This window comes from Numida meleagris, chromosome 2 (genome assembly GCF_002078875.1).
Source record: "Numida meleagris isolate 19003 breed g44 Domestic line chromosome 2, NumMel1.0, whole genome shotgun sequence".
Lineage (NCBI taxonomy): Eukaryota > Metazoa > Chordata > Aves > Galliformes > Numididae > Numida > Numida meleagris.
In genome coordinates, this window is record NC_034410.1 from 55,644,585 (window position 1) to 55,655,705 (window position 11,121).

Here is an 11,121-nt window from a genome sequence, read left to right on the forward strand (position 1 = left end):
CAACTTGAAGATTATTCTGTGCTTACTAATGTAGACCTTAATGACACAAAGATACTATGCTGGAATCCAGACACATTCCAATCTAGACAAAGGTATTTTTCAACTTCATTTATAACATAATAATTATGGTTTGTGCTTATTATGAGGCAGTTAAAAAAATACAAAAAAGTAAACATTTACTCATTAATTGTAACAGTGCTATTCTTAGAAATTACGTCAAGATTTTAAATTCACAAAGGCATCAGATCACTAATTTTGCAATGAAGAGAGCAGCAGACTAAAAAATTCTCCAACTGCAGTGTCCCAAGAAGCACATCTACATTCAAGACTGCACTGTCATACAGCAATAAATTAGATAAGTTTGACTTTGATTTTATAGTGCAAGCATATTTTAAGTCTGTGCAACTGAAGTGGCAGATATTCCAACCTGTGTATGATATCTGTAAGTGTGCCTTCATCACTGTGCTATTGGTACCCTGCCACCAAGTAACTGCTTTTTTTCCTGTTGAGCTACATTTTGCAAGGAATAAAAGTGTATCAGCAGCCAGAGCTGGCAAACAGTTCCCAGTTCCACAACATTGTGTTCCCCAAATTCAGGCAGACCGTGCACTCAGTAGTGCAAGCTCAGATGCTGGCTAGAAGAAGAAATTTTCTTGCAATTAATGTGGGTAGAAGTAAGCTATCCCTTTTTGTTCTTGAGAGAAAGCAAATGTGCTACAACTGATAACAGTATCCAGTCCTTACCATGGTAAATGTGTATTCTTGGTGCGCTGGAAATTTCTGATGTGCAGTTAGTGTCCTTTACTTGTCCTTCAGCTGGCAGGATGTACGCACACACATACATTATACTGACAAGTAATGTTCTACACCCACCTGTTCTCAGGTGCTACACAAATACAACCATTAAAAATATTTAGAAATAATGAGTAGCAGTTAATGCTACCTTATGTGTAACTGTAAAAAAAACCCTGTGAAACTCAGCTCTGGCTTTTCTTTAAGTCTTCTGTTACCTGTACCTTTTCGCCTAATTGTATCAAGTTTCTTAAAATAGCCCATTTCATAGGGTACATTCATTTGTATAAATATATGTTACCTGCCTTTATTTGTAATAATTAATGGGTATAACCCCACCAAATAAGTTAACCACAGGAAACAAAATTTCTTCCCTTAGCCTCTACAGTGCTGATCTATTTGCCAAATTAATATTGCACTTTGCTTCTTCCAATTTCCATTGAAATGATGTTTAAACATAATTGGTTTTTTTCGTACTACGGAATCTTTATATAAAGATGACCATTAAAATAGTGGAATTATCGGTAAAAGTCTTGTCTCTAACTATTTTTATTTAAATCCTTATTAGACTACAAGTTACCTAAGTTTAAAAATTTGTATACCTTTCTCAGTAATGGATATTTGCCTGTGTGACCATAAATCCAATTCAAGGCACAAAACCCAGAGGAACTGAACCATCTGCTCATATTCTTTGGAGGTCTTAAGTAACACTGTAGACACTAAGCAACATTTACATAAGCGACCTTTCTTCTACCCAAGGACAGTTACATTCTTTTCACAGAAGAGTTTATATATATTCTCACGTCATGATTTGGGATTCATTCATGTAGGCCTTTCAGCGTCCCCTTAAAATTCTGTAAGTTATTCCTGCAGCTACACATCCCATCTTCCTCCTGCTCTTCAGTGAGCCAGCAACTGTTTGTCCTGCACTGCCATTTTCCCTGAACAATGGAGAATCACATGCATACCAAACAAGGGCCATACCTGATCCCAAACTTGCAAGCTGTCAGGCACAAATTACAGCTCTCTGCTCAGAAGCCCAAAGGCTGAACAGCTGACAGCTCTGCAGCCAATATTAAGATGCACTTACAAAGCTGTTCGTTCACCTGCTTGGATTACTAGTTGTACCAAGCACTTCCTCATCTTTCATAAGCATCAGATTATCACTCAGTTAAAAAAAAAAAAAAAAAAGAAGAGATGCCCGCTTCTAAAAGAAAGTTATACAACCACATTAGAAAATGTCAGTATTTGCACAGAAGTTTAAAGGCAGTCTGCCATTCCCAACACTTCCCCCATCCTACACACACACACACACATAGAGGCAGTAGAAAAAGGTGGTCTGTTTTCCCCTTGACACAGATTATAATCTATTTTCATAATGCAGAAATCTCCAAGGCCTTCCAACTAACAAGGGTGACCTAAGAATAATAAATGTGCATTCTTCCCTGCTCCTTTTTAGAAGTAATGGGCACTATGATCACATTGCTGAAAAACAATGTACTCTAGTATAAACATGTAAAAACATGTGGCACATAATGTTGTCAGTACGTCTCGCATACAGGACAGGATTACTTAATTTTGAGGAAGGTAAAAGTTGCATTCATAACATATTTGTGGTTCAAAAAGCTTTTGAAACTACAGCACTCTTTTCCAAGATGTTGGGATTGTGCTTTCTGAAGATTGCTACAAGCCTCCAAAGCAGACGTACTTTATTTCTAAGTATTCATCCATGCCATACTTGGAGCCTTCTCGTCCTATGCCAGACTGCTTTATCCCACCGAAAGGACTCTCAACTGAAGAGACTATGCCTTCATTGACTCCAACCATTCCAACTTCCAGCTGCTCTGCAACTCTCCAGATCTGTGCTGGATCTTGGGAATAGAAATATCCTGCCGTGCAGACACAGAGATGCAAAATGAAAATAAAGTCAGGAGGAACAATAGCAGAAGACCGATAAAGATACTGATACGATGCTTCTTACTTCATTAAAGATTCCCTTATCCTGAAGCTTCTAGAAAGCATGTAAGAGATATGATAAGCATACCTGCTAGCCCCACATCGGCTGCATTTGCTATAGCAATAGCTTCTGCTTCAGTCTCAAATCTGTCAATATGAAGAAAAAAAATACAAATGAGGCTTGCCAGTGACCTTGCATTTTGCTGACTTACTGCCAAGAAGCAGCTTTATCAGAAATAAGTTAATACGCAGGTTTTTTTAAAAATGTATTTTCAAAATTAATTTTTTAAATTCAAAGTAATTGAGAAGTTTCTACCACTTGCTTCAATTTAAACTACAATTAAGTAGTTAGGATTGTTTTATCCTTCCTAGATGCTGGTAGCTAAACGTTTACTTTCACATGAGTTAGCTCACTCATTTCCCCAACCATCTCAACTACAATAGATGACCGTACATTCTTCTGTCATGTCCAGTTGCTGTGGACAGAGGCAGAGAAGATTTTAAGGAGAAAAGAGAACTAGGTAATCCTCAGTCAGAAAAACTTAGGGCTAGCAAATGACATAAATTGCAAACTCCTGCCTCCCACTGCATTCTGCAAAACATGACATTTATGAGCGTTTTGCCGTTATCACCCTTGCTTAATATGGCTGATGCAATTTAAAAGAAAATAATTTTCAAAAAGCTGCAGCAATGCTTAGATCAGCTCAAGAGAGAAACAAGCAAACTAGATACACACAGTAAGTTTCCAGATACGTACTTCAGCTTTATTACAAGACCCACGTGGCCTTACAAAAATGTCTGGCAAACAGTCAATCAAATCTTACTTATTCAAAACAATATTTCATTATTTTTATTGCTGTGTTTTAATCTCAAAAAGTCTTACTTGATAACTGGTGCTAAAGGGCCAAATGTCTCCTCTTGTGTGCAAAGCATTTTTGTTGTAACATTACTCAGTAATGTAGGTTCAAAGAAATTCTTCCCCAAGCTGTGACGTTTCCCTCCAGTCACAACAGATGCTCCTTGTGAAACTGCATCGTTAATGTGCCTCTCTACCTGAGATATGCAAAACAAGAATCTCAAAGCTAGCATTTATAATGAACATCAGTGTATTTTTCACTGAGGAAATAATACTCTCCAGCATTAAACAGATTTTGAAGAGAGGTTTATACTTTGCAAACTATTTGCAGTTATTTAAAATTTCTCTTGAATTCAATTATGAGTATGCCCCCAGTCTAACAACATTTGACTTTTCTATTGAAATGAAAGGAGAACACGTAACATGAGAAAAGGACTGACTAGTACACCTGATATTCATGATCAGGCACTGTGAAAACTGAAGTACATGTCTGTCATTTTGTATGGGAACTGCTGAGTCATGGCCTGACCCACTGATTGAGCACCTGGAGGAAAGACCCAGTCAGCCCTGGGAGCACAGGTGAAGGCAATTCACCTGTGCAACCAGAAGGGAGCCAGGCTCCACCCCTCTTAGGCCTCATTTAAGGGCTGACTGCCCCTGAGGAAGGATCTCTTCCTGGAGATCCCTCTTTGGTGGGAGCCTTTTCCTGCGAGCCCCAGATCTTCCGATCCGGGTGAGCGCTGTATTTTCCTTCCACCTTTTGTAACGCTATTTCCATCACGTTAGTCCTGCTTATCGCTACATATTTAAAGAGAAACAGACAACAGAGCAAGTTTTCAAGAATGGACTGACTAAGACATTTTCTACCCCTGTGTATTTACAATTCATCCAAAGACAAGAAATTAATGAGAAAGCCAAAGTAGTATTCTCAACCTTGAATATACTCCCTTGAAATAATAGGCAGTTACATGACTATACAGTGCTTGCACACTTGTACGTATGACCATATGATATACACAATACTTTTGTGATACACAAAGGGAAGGAATTTAATTACATCCGTATACTTGAAAGAAATTCAAGCATTATATCCTTTGTCTCCCAGCTAATTCTGAGTATTTTCAGAATTTGCAAGAATAGTTTATAATATTTAACCTTAGAAAGGGTGAAATATTACAGAAAATGTGACTTACTACAATTTAAAAATAAAATTCCCGGAATCACAAGGCATTCAAAATAGAAGACCCGAACTATGCACATAAGACTTCAAATGATTACAACATCCAGAGCTCTGGTACTTCTAATCACAGTGTGTTGTTTTGCTTAGCTTTTGCCAAACAGAGGCAAAGGAATGTCCTCAAAGTGAGTTCTCAATCACAGTGCTTCAGAATTGTGGAATCACCACATCACTCTCACAGCATATCCAATTTCAGTAAATGTTCGTCTTCAGAACAGCCGAGAAATAATTTGGAAGCTTTATTTTCTCATGAAGGAGGAATCTCTTTTTCCTTTAATGGAAATAAGAGAATGACGCATTAACGGGCCACATCTCTTTATATATACACACAAGCTTGGAGGAGATAGTGCACTTCCAACTACACCGCTAATACTTTGTTACAAAGAAGCATAAAAGAGTTAAATAGTATTCTAAGTTACTTTATGGATCATAAAAAGGAATTTAAGATGTCAAAAATGAATTATTTTTTACCTTTTCTACTGCTTTTTCATTAATTAATGGCCCCTGGGTAGTTTTTGCATCAAATCCACTTCCAACACGTAGCTCGCTCTCGATGGCTTTAGCAAACTTTTCTACAAATTTGTCATGGATTCCCTTTTGCACCAGGAAACGGTTTGCACAAACACACGTCTGAAAGCAAACATGAAAAGGAAAAGCAAACAGTGGTTTATATTGTACTTCATTACGAATTCATTCCGCCCCTCATGCCACAACGACAGGATACTACAGTGATCTGTCTTCTCCGTCTTCTCCATCATGCTAAGCTGTTACCTAGTTCTACCACTTCTTCCACCACCCCACTCGCTTAAGAAATACAATTTCAGCAAGCTGTAAACATTTGCGTAAAATATGCCATATTGTTAAATTTAAGTTGCTTATGCTGGGAAAAGGCTTTGTCATTTCTGTGGATACTGGTCTACGGATCAAGCCAAGTTCAGAAGCTGCAAGAAATATTACATACTAATTACACACACCAGAGAATGCTGAAATGAGCAGAAGAATTTCAATTCACACTTGGTAGTGTGGGGTCTTTTTTATTCTCCTAACTCCTTCATTAACTGAACTTGAGTTTTCTTTCCTCCTGGAGTTTGTTTGCCAGTGCTTTCAGCTGCCTACTAACATACTCATTTATGCTATTCCCCTATGCTCTGATTGAATCCTACTTCAATTACTACAGTCTCCCAAAAGTAACAGCTACTTTCTATATACATGAAAGAACATAGATGTGATTTTACACTGTTGTTACTCAGACTTGCTGCATGATAGCTGGCTTACGTGCCCGCAACCATATGTGGCCCCAGCATCTTTCTCTCCACAATGAAATGTTTCATGCCTTCCTTATATACAAAATAGCTTATTTACAGCTTAAACTATGTTTACGGCTCTTCTGTTGCCAGAAACAAGCACAAAATAATTACTCTTACCTGGCCTGAGTTTCTATACTTAGAAGCAAGGGCTCCTGCAACAGCACGGTCCACATCAGCACTGTCAAACACTATAAAAGGAGCATGCCCTCCAAGCTCCATGGAAACTCGCTTCACAGTGCCAGCTGCATGTTTCAGCAGTATCTGAGGAAACACAGAAATTTCTGCTTCTACTAGATGCAAACTAAGGAACTGCAGAGCTTACAGATGGAAGGCACTGAGAAGCTAACTCCAGCAGGGAGTTAATCTGCATCTTCTCTGTTATGCTAGACCACCCGTTTTCTCCCATCACAAATACAAGGAATAATTTCCTTCATTAAAGTCTTCAGAGATTACATTCTGCTGAAAAAATAACAAAGAAAAGGATTTTCATCAGATTCAGGTCAGGCTTTTATACACTGATATTGCCACCCGTTTTCTTGTTCATTTCTTTTTTTGTAACAAAAGTTGTGACTACTCACAGCAATTTTCTAATATGTGCCAGAATTTGGTATTAAGATTTACTTTAGGTGTCAGGCTTTTTCTTCATTCTGCATACAGCCATTGCATAGAATTCTTCCATCTTTAGCCATGCTCTGCAGTTTTATTGATTTCATTGGGGACTGACGAGTAAGCCTGTTTACAGAATAAGGCTTGACAGGAGGCTAAAGTTGATACAAGAACAATATGGAAGCTATTCCCAAACAGCACCTTGGAAATTCAATTTCAGTGTTCATATTAGTGTGCTATCACAATGTACAAAACACATTTTACACAGAAGTGCTCAGGTTGTCGTTCAGTAAGGAGCAATTATCCAGAAGCTGCACACAGGCATCCTTCTGTGAAGTACTGACACTGAAGTAAATAGGCAGTACCTCAACAGGTACACACTTATTTGGACAATCTGTGTACAGTAGCCAGAAAAGAAGAAGGCTCTATGTGAAAGCACACATTTCCCCCTACCTTTCTGATATAATCACAGTAATAATCGTCAAGGATATTCTGCGCACTTATGTACCTTTCCTGTTGCAGTGGAGCCTGTAAAAGATATTTTGGCTACCAATGGATCAGTGCACAGAACTTCCCCTACAGTTGATGCCTGCTGTCTTGAACAAGGAACAACATTATACACTCCTGCTGGAATTCCAGCCTGGTTTGCAAGCTGCAACAAAGGAAAGAGAAATTGCATTATCAGTGCATTTTGTATGAGGAATAGTCATTTAATGTTTATTGTTTTAAAGAAATTGGTTTGAAGTCAAAAGAAGCTCAAGGTGCACACCACAACTAACAGATGCCATTATGTCATGAGTGCAGCTTCGCTCCCATTTAAGCTGGCTATCATTCAAAGTAACCAAAGAAAACATACAAAAATATTTCCCGTGCTTCAGTGGCCAGATCCACTTTGAGAGTCTAGACTGTATTAGAGGCAACTTCCAAAGACATCAAATGAAATAAAACTTCTGCATCAATTCAGCCAACTTGTCTTTTCTTCATGTATGAAATTGGCTCAAGTTATCCACAAACCCCATTTGTAGGCTCTAATTTACAGCTTCAGTCCATCATTAACCTACAGCTTCACATAAAAGCTCACCTCTCCAAGAGCTAATGCTGATAAAGGTGTATCCTCTGCAGGTTTCACTACTACTGTACAGCCAGCTGCCAAAGCTGCACCAACCTTCCGGGTAATCATAGCACTGGGGAAATTCCACTAGGATGAGAGGAAAGAGCAATCAGGGAAATTTTGCCTCCAGTTTTTGCAGCAATAGTAGTTGTTGTTTTCTGCAGTTACTGAATTGTTGACAGTCTAAACAGACCTGCGTGTTGTGCTTTGTCCCAAGTGAACATTACAAAGAAACACTACTGACCAATGAAGCAAGCAAGCACAGGGTAGAAATGAAACTTTACAGGGGTGTTTCCTGAGGCAAGAGGAGCCATAAGGCCTGATGCTGTAAGCTAAGCTGAAAATCTTCATATGATTTGAAAAATTCAGCTGCACTTACTGGAGTTATAATTGCTGCCACTCCTACCGGCTGTTTCAGCACCAGGATTCTTTTGTCTTTTGCGGATGCTGGAATGACATCACCATAAACTCGGCGAGCTTCTTCTGCAAACCACTCCAGAAATGAGGCAGAATATAGGATTTCCCCTTCTGCTTCTTTCAGAGGTTTTCCCTTTGATTAAATCAAATTGAAAATGCACTGTAAGTGGCAGACTAAAGCAATACAAAAAAACTGAAGTAATTTCAGAATTCTTTTCAAAGTACTTTATAATCCTGTATTGCATACCTTGCAGTCTCCAGAAAGAACTTGGTATTATTTCACCTGCAACAGTTTCAACATACACTCATCCTGCGCTGTGTGCTTTGACTGTTGTGCCTAGCTTCACACCTGCATTCCACAAGGGAGACGGAATAGCAGATGTAGCCTATGTTTATCTACAAACTCTGCAGTTACCAGCTACTACCATTCAGAAGCAGATAGAAACGGAGGCAAAACATTTACAAGCTTTTGTCAGGGACCAATGTGTTTGGGTGTATTGCTCTGCAGACCTTCAGGTCTGCTCTTGTGGATTGATGACCCTTAGCTGTTGGAACACAGCAGAGGAGCTGCTGTGGTACCTTCCAGAATGGTTTTATTCAAAAAGACACCACCAGTCTGTGCATTTCCAGACTGCTCTGCGATGCAAACTCAAACACATTAAGTGAGCACAGCTGGGAGACTCGTTTAGTGGTACACCCTGATCCAAAATCAGGCACTAATGCAGACATAAACCATCACACACACTTACGAGTTGCACTAAAATCATTTTGACTTGAAAAGGCTGTGTGTCAGTTTAACAAACACTATCGTAATTACTGCAGTTAACAATTACTTGTCAGATGGCTTCCCTGCCCTTAAGAGACTGCAGTAAAAAGTAGCCTCCAAAAAACAGTATGATCCTCATCAAAGCTTGTTCTTCTTACTGCTACTGTATATCTGCACACATCCTTTGAAGCTAGTTAGTAACTTTGTTTTGCTATGATTAGGCATAAGCTACAAGATCTAACTGCTAATTTCACGCAATACCAGACCAAAAAAAAAAATTGTTACTCTAATCTTCATTTTGTATACTAAGGGACAAAAGCATTATTTACATAACTTTTCCCTTCTAAAGGCATGAAACTGATACAACACAATAGTTTTTTGCCGTTAAGACCACAGTTTGGGTTTACATATTGCCATTGTACCACATGAAACAGTGCAAGTGTAATTCCAGCCAGGTACTGCTGTCATCAAATTAAATGTATTTGTTATGTACGTACTCACTATGTAAGTAAAGACATTTGAAACATAATCCACTGACTTAACAGCAATGTGAACACACAATGCATATTCTAGGTTTGACCTAACATTGTAGGTAAAACATTTAATAGAAGAGATAAGGTGGTAACTAGTGACATGCATAGCAGGTGTGTCGGCAGCTTTCAGTTTTAACATTAGCATCCATATGCTATATTTCTTAAAAAAAAAAAAAAAGTGTTACCACAGCGAGATAACGGTTTGGGCAGATGTGGAGCTTAGAGATGCATACTTCAAGGGCCGTGCTCCGCCTGCCTTCCACCTGCCGCCATACTCACGTTTTCCGCCGTTATGATCGTTGCCAGATCTTTTTTCCTTTCAATCATCAGCTCGTACCATCTGCGAAGGAGCGCGCTCCTCTCCTGCAAGGACAGAAGCCCGCCGTCGTCCTCAAACACAGGACGACCACCGCCGCCCGCTGAGGACCGGCCGACCACGCCACTCCGCCTCGCCCCGCTCCGCCCACCGCCCTGCGCCCCGCCGCCGCCATCTTCCGCCGCCGCTCACCTTAGCGGGAAGGCGGCCCCAGGCGGCGCCGGCTTCGTGCGCGGCCCGCACGGCCGCCCTCGCCTCGGCTTCGCCGCAGTCGGCCACCCGGCCCAGCTCGTCGCCGCTGGCCGGGTCCCGCACGGGGAATGCGGCGGGCGTCTCTACCCAGCGGCCGCCCACCAAAGCGCCACGACGGACCAGGGCGCCGGGCAGAGCCCAGCTGCCGCGCCGCGCCGCCGCCGGCCCCGGAGGCGGCGGCGGGAGGAGGAGGAGGCGGCGGGCCGCTGCCGCCCGCCGCCACAGGAGGCTCGCCATGGCTGCGCGCCGGCTACTGGCTGCGGAACCCGGGCCGAGCCTAACCGCACCGCCCCGGAGGAGGAGCTGCGGAGGGGCTGGGCCAGAAGCCGCTTTTTGCTCGGGGCGCGACGCGGCCGTCAGGCGTGAGGGTGCGCGGCTCTGCGACCTCCACTACGGCCTCTGTCTCTATACCACATCATGACTTCTCTCCTTCGGGAGAGGGGAGGCTTAGAATCATTAAGGCTGGAAAAGACCTAAAGATCATCTAGTCCAACCGTCAAACCATCACCCATGCCCTTCACGTCCTTCATTGCCACATCTACACCCTTTTCTTGAAAGCCTCCGTGGACAGCAGTTCCACCACCTCCCTGGGCAGCCTGTTGCAGTACCTCACCACTCTTAGGTGAAGAAATTTTTCCTTATGTCCAACCTGAACCTCCCCTGGTGCAACTTAAGGCTGTTACCTCTCCTAATTACCTGGGAAGAGGCTGACCCTCACCTTGACGCAACCTCCTGACAGGAAGTTGTAGATGGCAATAAGGTCTCCTCTGGCCTTCCGCTTCTCCAGACTAAACAATCCCAGTTCCCTCAGCTGCACCTCATAAGACTTGTGTCCCAGAACCTTCACCAGTTTTGTTGTCCTTTGGACACACTCTAGGGCCTCAATGTCTTTCTTGTAATGAGGGATCCAAAAGCGAACACAGCACTGGAGGTGTGGCCTCACCTGGGCTGAGTACAGAGGGATGATCACCT

At 41.6% G+C, this 11,121-nt stretch overlaps 1 protein-coding gene across 1 annotated transcript; it reads right to left on the reverse strand.

The window, feature by feature from the left end:
• Positions 184-10,679, reverse strand: ALDH5A1 (aldehyde dehydrogenase 5 family member A1). Its single transcript, XM_021386369.1, is given in 12 exon segments — positions 184-2,681; positions 2,837-2,895; positions 3,632-3,801; positions 5,313-5,471; positions 6,266-6,409; positions 7,263-7,406; positions 7,836-7,952; positions 8,245-8,415; positions 9,861-9,944; positions 10,090-10,409; positions 10,412-10,478; positions 10,644-10,679. Coding segments are annotated over 12 exon segments (1,677 nt in total). The 3' UTR covers positions 184-2,475.